The 9,442-nt window shown below is 42.5% G+C and overlaps 1 protein-coding gene across 1 annotated transcript; it reads left to right on the top strand.

Moving 5' to 3' along the window:
• The first annotated feature begins 545 nt into the window (after positions 1-545).
• Positions 546-4,497, top strand: LOC136881819 (cuticle protein 16.5-like). The gene is made up of 2 exons (XM_067154256.2): positions 546-576; positions 3,598-4,497. The coding sequence occupies exons 1-2, from the start codon at positions 565-567 to the stop codon at positions 4,495-4,497; spliced, it is 912 nt and encodes a 303-aa protein (XP_067010357.2). The 5' UTR covers positions 546-564.
• The last annotated feature ends 4,945 nt before the right edge of the window (positions 4,498-9,442 follow it).

Genomic DNA, 9,442 nt, shown 5'->3' with positions numbered 1-9,442 from the left:
TTCCTTGTTACTATGGACATGACCGATACAGAAATACCATTCTTTTCAAATTCTGAGCAATGTACAGACAAAACTCTTAATATATATATATGTGTTCCCTCTAGTACTAGTAAAAAGGTTTAAAACTCATAATATGGTGCTTACTGCAGGCTAATAACAAAAATACAGTATTACACATCATCCACCCAGTGGTTTCTTAAGATACACGGTTCCTCTACAGGGATGTGGGTATTTATTTCAAAAATTCCATAAGCACTGGCTGGGTTTCGAACCACGATCATCTTCCTAAGAAGAGAATACCGATTTGCACAGCTTATCAGTAGTTCACTCAGACGCGAGAAACAATAACCTTACTGAATGTCATTCTGACTGAATTTCTTTTGGAGTTCTACCAGGGGCTATTTGGTTGGTTCCTGGGCGGGGTCGCCGAAGTCGCGCGGTCATGACGGAGAGAAAGGCTTTGTCAACAAGGGCAGGGTCAAACAGCGTGAGGGTATAAAAATCTAGCAGGCTGTGGAGTCTAGCACAGTCGCTCCTATAGTGTTCTCAACAAAACCTCTCAACATGAAGTGTATGGTAAGTTCGCGGTGAAAGAATTACACCTGTGAAGTAGCTCGTGGATTTAACAGAAGGCAGTCTCTTTGCTGGTTTATTTAAGGATATAACCAAGCTTCAGTGTGCAATGCAATAAACACACTTGTGGTCAATTGCGGTTTTCTTGTTTTGTTAACAACGTTAGTAAGTACAAATATGCGAACCATAGCCTATGATTTAACCAGTGTCGGACATAGCACGCAGCTACTTAGCTGAATGGATTCTTTGACAGACCGGGGATTTTAAACGAGTTTGGGTATTTCCTCTGACTCCGGGTGGGGGGGGGGGGCGGGTGTTTATGATCGTCTTATACGCAATGTATGACACCACTAACCACTCCACGCATTAATCGATATCTCCTTTGACAGGGAGTTGGCGGGAGGAAGGGAATTGGCGCAAAACAGGCCTTACATGACTGGGGAATAGTCCAGGAAAGAAGAAGAAAATTTGCTATTCATTTATTTAAATGAAGTTGTTTCCCAGATTTATTAAAACGTCTAAAAGAGCTGACATTTCCTGAATATGATCTGTCATGAGCCCCAATCGACGGAGCGGGAAATTAGTTGTGAAAATATAATATCAGGTGGAATATTTGGATCACAGGGAACAAAATAAAACCTTGGAATGTGGGATTGTCCGTAAAATAATATGACTTACAGCCCTTTAAAAGCGCAAATATTAAGAAATGACGTAAATTTCGTGTTTTCCTCCAAACGACACTCCACACCAAATATGTTTTAAACTGATTAATGATCGTTTCACGCACAAGCTTCTACAAATTTTGATTGAAAATGAGAATAAATGGTCGGTACCCTTAATGTAAGAACTGCTTCCAAATTTATGGGGTACACGGTAGTTAACGGGTTAGAATTTTACTGATAGTCAGGACGGACTAAAGCTGGTAGCATAAAACACTTTCTAATTACTACTCTGAACATTGTAATGCGCACTGCATTATGATCGCCTGCCCAGTGGCTCCGGTGGAACAAACCTCCCTTTTACCCCGAGGCCTGGATTCGATTCCCGGGTTAGTGTGGAATTTTTACTTGAATCTGAGGGCTGCTTCAAGGTGCAACCGGCTTAAGTGAGAAAAAATGAGTATCTATCTGCTGGTGAAAGAGCGGCCACGAATAACGACTGAGGGTATTCGTTACGCTGACAATGCGCTCCTCATAGTCTGCAGGTCTTCTCGCTGAGTGTTGACCACACAGCAGGCCAAAGCCCATCAGGGGTATATCATCATAGGAAACACCACTGTTTTATCTGGATTTTGAACCCATGGACTTTAGTTTCCATTTCAAAAACCCCGGTACGAACCACGGTAGCTTTAGGGTGGATGTAAGTGTAAAGGTCATTGAGCTCTCACGTCTAGTGAACGGTCAAGGAATAAAGACATTAATAACCACATGACGAATTCTTCTCTATGAATAATAATAATAATAATAATAATAATAATAATAATAATAATAATAATAATAATAATAATAATAATAATAATGTTTGTGCCATCTGATTTCATTATCCAAGGCTTTTCATGCATGGACGATCAGACTATTCGTGGGTTCTGGGTATGAAATCTTTTAAAATGGATACCTGAAAATCCGACGCTATTTGTTGCGATATTTCATTCACGCTGAAATATATTGTAGAGGAAACAGTAATCCATTTCTTGACCACCAAATTTATAATAGTATCCATGTTCACACAGGTTTTGATATATTCTTAGCTTTCGAACCTTGTCTTCTAATATCTTGGAAAAACTTCATTTATATCACTCTAAAAACTGGACACGTTTCAAAGTAGGAGTATTGAATTGTATAGTAGATTTCAATCTTACTCCGGGGTCAAGAGCAGCAGGCAGCATAGCGGTCAGCCTTGTCCTTCCGCCAGCTATCGCTACTGTTAATGTGAGTCAACGGGCAGATACTAGGCCACCTGAATATTGTCCTGCTGTGCACAAATCATGACCAGCTTCGCTCGCGTATGGCATGACGAATGTATTGTTATACTGAAACTAAATATCAAACAGTAAATGGAAGTGTAATTTGAAAAAAATATATTTGTATACCTAAACATTCACAAGATTTATTTAATAATAAGGAAACTAATAGTGTTCTGTTTAATAATTTTGCAAGAACACTATCAGCCTCCTTACTTCTCCTTTTACACTTTGAAATATTTCGAACTTTACCGAGGGTAAATAAATTCTGAACGATTTGATTCTAAATGCCAGATTATTTGACATAAAATTCGCCCTCAGTCTTTTCTGTTACTAAGAATTTTGGCAGACAGTACCCAGTAACTCACGTAATGTGGTGAAATAATTTTTTTCTTGTCAGTATTTTAACAGTGAAGACATTCGGAAGACGTTGACCGTAAATTCACTGTGGAGTTCGAACCTACCAACTTTTATCAGCACTACGCCAAGCGCGTAACAAGTCCGTTCCGTATGATGTAGTAATTGAAGGCTAAACTCCTACTAAAATTAACAAATTATGTTTCAGACTTATGCATTTTGGATTTCAGTAATACTCCTTTTAGCACACACCTTAATGGTTTTCCGTTGTTGTTCAGTACTTGAAGAGGCCAAGAAAATGAAAATTCAGGTTGAAGTATACAAGTACGGAGTGTTACACTTGAGAAGTGTTTCATTTCCATGGTTCAAGGAATTCCTGAGTCGTTCAAACTAATAAGAGAGAGGAGGCTGGTGGCACCCATATATAGTTCCATTACTCTTGGCGAAAGGAGTCGTTATAATTTTAAAGTCGCCACCTCCATGCAATTTACCTCTGAACTCCTGCGTGACAGTATACTTGGCTTCCTAAAATCTAAAATGACGGTGGATAAATGGCCTTCCTCACCGATCGCTGTCCTTAGTGTGAGTCAACAGGAAAATACTAAGGCATCAGCACGTGGAAATCATTGCCTCAGAGGAATAACACACCACGCATGTATTTTCCATGTTCAAACATAGATCCTTATATAAGTATTTCTCTCTTACAGCTCGTTGTCTCTTGCCTGGTGGCTTTGGCTGCTGCCAACCCCGGCTATCTTGGTGCCCCCGCCATCGCCCACACCGCCTACGCTGCTGCCCCAGTAGCTTACAGCGCCATTGTTGCTCCTGGAGCTGTGACCAGCCAGTACCACACCCAGGACACCCTTGGCCAGTACGCTTATGGCTACCAAGGAGACACCTCTGCCAAGCACGAAGTACGCACCGCTGACGGAATCACCCAGGGAGCCTACTCCTACTTGGACTCTAACGGTCTGGTCCAGAGCGCCAGGTACGTGTCTGATCCTCTGAACGGCTTCCGTGTGGCTGCCACCAACGATCCTTCCCTGGCCGCTTCTGCCGGACCCGCCGTCGTAGCTGCCGCTCCCGCCGTCGTTGCCACTGATGCTGCCGTTCGTGCTGCCCACTTCAACGCCCACGTCGCCGCCAAGGCCGCTCTTCTGGGACGTAAGAGGCGTAGCCCTGGATACTTGAGCGCTGCTGCTCCCCTTGCCGTAGCTCACGCTGCTGCTCCCGTAGCTGTCGCCCACGCCGCTCCCGCTGTTGTTGCTGCCGCTCCCGCTGTAGTCGCCGCCCCCGTTAGCACCTTCGGCTACTCCTCCGTGTCCGCTCATCCCGCCACTGTTGTCGGCTACGCCGCCCATGCTGCCCCCGTCGCTGTGGCCCATGCTGCCCCCGTCGCTGTGGCCCACGCTGCCCCTGTAGCCGTCGCCGACGCCGCCCACATCGCCGCTAAGGCCGCTCTTCTGGGACGCAAGAAGCGCAGCCCTGTATTCCTCCACTCCGCTGCCGTAGCTGCCCCTCTGGCTTATGCTGCCCCCATCGCCACCACCTATGCCCACGCTCCCATCGCCACGACCTACGCTCACGCTCCCATCCTCGCCTTCTAAGCTCCTCAAACACGACTGATTCCTCTCTCTCTCTCTCTTCTTGCCCATGCTCACTATTTATCCCCCGTCCAACGAGACACTGTTGAAGGACGCGCTGTCTGAGAAGTGTCAGTAGCACTCGCACTGATAGTCTCCAAACATATTCTACTTCCTCAGTCACTATTGTATCATAACTGTTTATGAATGAGCTGTGCGTCTTGTTAATATTATATATTATTATTAGTGAGATGTGAAACTGAATGAATGAATAAAAATCGAATACTTGCAAACTTTATTCATGATATGATTCCTTTATTCATCTCCTTATCATCATATCCACCATGACAAGAATAAGATGAATGTAGAGAAAAACAAATAGGGAAATGATAAGAGAAGTAAAGGAGTACAGACGATTGTTGAAACAAAGAGGAGTGTGGAAATTCATTCTTGAACAGACCATATTCATTAGTAATATTTTTCAAGGAGAAATTTTGAGGATATAAGGGATAAGTAGACCTGGGGAAAAGTATCTGGAGACCATGAGAAAGTTACTTGATGAGGCGAGGTGCAAAAAGTTCTATAGAGAAGAGTGTTTTTTAAATTACTAAAGAATTCACGGGAATAGAACAAGGTTTTGTGTGGTTAGGCCGTGTCCCTTTGCAGAATTTTGCCCAGACGTGCCATTTGGGCTCATCAATTGGATTAGCACGCCCCTCCAAGACTCTGGTTAGCTGGTTCTATTCCCGTGATTTTCAGATTTGCGGCCGTGAAAGTAGCCTTTTATGGAATAATAAAAAATATTCTTTTGTCAGAAATATGCTTACAAATAATCATATTGAAACTAAGTTTATTCACGCAAAGTTGAAACTGCAGCATAACCCTGTGCAAGATCTTGCATAGTAAACATGAACAATGTCGAAGTACACATTTGAATATGTAACACATCATTTCAAATTGTTTAAGCACGCCCAAAGATAGTCACGGTTCCGTTCTTCCTTTTCTTTTTTCACTTTCACCCTGTAGTTCACTGGATTACTGAGCGTGTGAGACAGCTCTTGCACTTCGTTGACGTAGGCTGGTAAGGGCACCAGACAACTGAGTGACGTTGTTGAGTTTTGCGAGCTAGGGACTTAAACAAAATAATTAAAGCAGTATTGCTCAGGCAGTATTTTGCAAAGCGGAGCATAAAACCAATTATTTGAGAGGTCTTATTACATAATGATGTAATATACAGTCGAAATCGTTTATAGCGATCTCGCTTTTAACGATGTATTGGATATAACGGGGAAATCCAACGGTCCCATCTAAGTCCTATATAAACACTGTATTTAAAAAAATCGCTTAGTACGACCTCGCTCATTACGACATATCACATAAAACGGCGTATTTTAATCACATTTTCGGAGAAATGTCCATTGTTGTTTTTTATTTCTTACATGTTTGGGGATTGCTGACAACAATGTAACTCTTGTTATTGTAGATTTCAAATCAATTTTGCCCGGTTTATTCAACGTCAGTTAAAGGTACATTAACGCACTGTTTGTTAACATAGCGTTAAATTAGCTAACGCGGTGTTAACTCTCAAATGTCTCACGATCAGTGAGAATCTACAAGGCCGTGGCAGAACCATGCAGTTTGTGAGCGCGCTCCGATATGCTTTTGTTTTAATACAGTTGTAAACCTAGGCGCGGGAAGTCTGATATCATTGTTAATGCAGAGAAGGGAATAAACTGAAATTTGATCATATTAATATTTTACGTAGTATTTCCCGCCCTGCTGATCATTCCTGCCACCCGGCTAGCTGGGGAGAACACTGTATTCCTATTGTAGAAAGTAAGCAAACTAATGGATCCCTGCTCAAAGCTAAAAGTGACGTTTGGCATGTTGTCGTTAGCTAACGTACGATCAAGCAACTGAAGCAATATGAAAATCAGCTCTTCTGTTTCTAGTTGTTCCTGGAAAAGGCCTATCATATTCCAAATATTCAAAGATACAGAAGTTCTGCATCTAATGCACCTGCCATATTTTGAGCTAACAGATAATTTAACTGCTTGAATCTGGGCAGTTAAGTTAACTGAGAGTTTAACTGATCGTTAGTCTTAACCAATATTGATTAAATGCTAATTTGGTTAAGATCACTGTTATTATTATTATTATTATTATTATTATTATTATTATTATTATTATTATTATTATTATTATTATTATTATTTTGCTAGGGGTTTATGTCGCACCGACACAGATAGGTCTTATGGCGACGATGGGATAGGAAAGGCCCAGGAGTTGGAAGGAAGCGGCCGTGGCCTTAATTAAGGTACAGCCCCAGCATTTGCCTGGTGTGAAAATGGGAAACCACGGAAAACCATCTTCAGGGCTGCCGATAGTGGGATACGAACTTAATTTATTTTAACAGGCAGTTAAATGTTAACTGAGGTTTAATAAACCGGCCCTCTGTCTGTTAAATAGCCAAGGCAAGCTTCGCTGTGAGGATGTCGTAGAAGGAAAGAAAAGTGTTTAATAGTGGAAAAAGACACTCAGTATATGGCGATTAGAAAATGGGGAAACAAACGTCAGAATTGCGTGCGTCACATCAAACGATTTCTATAATTTAGAAAGACGGAAAGAAAATACAGTCTCATTTCGAAGAAAATTATCTAAGAATCAAGCGGGCCAGATCATCTGAGTACAAATATATCTTTACTTAGATCGTTTCAGCAGCAAACAACAAATAATATCCCGGTCAATCAAATTCCTTGCAGTCCCACTCCATAAATACTCCATAAAAACTCCATAATTACTGTAAATTCGGTACTTATTTCACTTATGTTTTTTGAAGATTTAACTTTCTTTTTTTTCTAAATCTGTTTACCCTCCAGGGTTGGTTTCTCCCTCGGACTCAGCGAGGGATCCCACCTCTACTTCCTCAAGGACAGTGTCCTGGAGCGTGAGACATTGGGTCGGCGGCCTCACCTGCTATGCTGAATAGGGGCCTTGGTGGGGGATGGGAAGATTGGAAGGGACAGACAATAAAGAGGGAAGGAAGCGGTTGTGGTCTTAAGTTAAGATACCATCCCAGCATTTCCCTGAAGGAAAAGTGGGAAACCACGTAAAACCAATTCGAGGATGGCTTTGGTGGGAATCGAACTCATCTCTACTTAGTCGACCTCCCGAGGCTTTCGTGGCAGAGCCGGGAATCGAACCCGCGCCTCCTGGGCTGGCAGCCAATCACACTAAACACCACACCACAGAGGTGGACTGAAGATTTATTTAAGTTAATTCTGTTAATTAACCATATACGTGTGAAGCCTAAAACTTACAGACATACCGAGCTCGATAGCTGCAGTCGCTTACGTGCGGCCAGTATCCAGTATTCGGGAGATAGCGGGTTCGACGTCGGCAGCCCTTAAAATGGTTTTCCGTGGTTTCTCATTTTCACGCAAGGCAAATACTGGGTCTGTACTTTGATTAAGGCCACGGTCGCTTTCTTCCCATTCCTAGCCCTTTCCTGTCCCATCGTCGCCATAAGACTTATCTGTGTCGGTGCGACGTAAAGCTACTTTGGAGTTTTACAGATATAATTTTATAGCAAAAAAATCCCGGTTAGTGCGACTATAGCTTATAACGTTCCTTCTGGGTCGTTATAAAGGATTTCGACTGCATCTAGCAGGATACTGTGAAGAGTCGAAAATGGTTCCAAGATCTTTCAATAGACACTCCATCAAGAGTGTAGGCAGCAAAATGGGATCATTCTTCCTTCGTCCGGCTCCGTGGCTGAATGGTCAGCGCAGTGCTCTTCTGTTCAGAGGGCCGCGGGTTCGATTCCAGGCCGGTTCGGAAATTTTAACCTTAAATGGCTCGGGGAAGGTTTTATTTTGCTGTCTCCAACATTCCTGCAACTCACACACCACGCATAACATTATCTTCCACCACAATAATTCGCAGTTACCTACACATGGCAGATGCTGCCCACCCTCATCGGAGGGTCTGCTTTACAAGGACTGGAAATGTGTTGGGTATTCATCCCGAAGGCTGGTTTGATCCTCCACAGTTCTTCCAACAGCCGTCATAAATATCCTAGGCATCACTGAAGAGGCGTACTAGGGAAATGAGTAGTGAGGTAGTTTCCCGTTGCTTTTCCCACCAAGCCAGAAGTTGCTATTACATATCAGTCTGCCAAGCCCACTGAAATGCATGCACCAACCGATCGTATGAGCGATATTTTCACACCATTCATAACAGGGACTGGCTGCATAAAGAATGGTATTAGTAGCATCACCCATACCTCAGACACTTTCATATTGCCAAAGCCAAGGGTGAGACATTTCGCCTGGAAAGGCATGATATAGCCACACGAAATTATTATTATTATTATTATTATTATTATTATTATTATTATTATTATTATTATTTCGTTTCGGCCAACTAAGGACCACGTCATTTCAACCGTTTCCTTTGAGCTTTAATGTTGGCCCAGTATTCCTTCATTCGTAGACGGCGTTGCTCCTCTCGCTTTTTTCTTCCATGCCTTTCCAGTTTTCTGCTTCGGCTTTGGTTGGAAACTTCGATGTTCTTGGAGTGTTTTCTTCAATAATAAGATCCCAATCTCCTGCAATCTTTCTGTACCTCACTGAACCATGCCAACTATGCCTTTTTCTCTTGGAGGAAAGTGAAAATTCGGTTGCATAACCGTGTTGACATCATTCGGGTCATGTGTCCATAAAAAATAATCCTCATTTTCCGCATCACATCGGTTATTTTCTCCACATGCGAGTACAACTCCTGGTTGTGCCGTCTCCTAAACTCTCCATTGTCTTTTAATGGACCTAAAATTTTCCTCAAAATGTTCCTTTCCTTATCCTCCAATTTCTCCATCATGCCTTTTTTGTTCATGGCGAGACATTCCGCTGAATATAGTTATATATTATTAATGTTGACTCAGTTTTCTGGTCCCCTTACCAGCGAGGTC

The sequence above is a fragment of the Anabrus simplex genome, chromosome 10 (assembly GCF_040414725.1).
Source record: "Anabrus simplex isolate iqAnaSimp1 chromosome 10, ASM4041472v1, whole genome shotgun sequence".
Lineage (NCBI taxonomy): Eukaryota > Metazoa > Arthropoda > Insecta > Orthoptera > Tettigoniidae > Anabrus > Anabrus simplex.
Note: the sequence above shows the minus strand (reverse complement) of the source record. Positions and strands in the feature narration are given on the sequence as shown.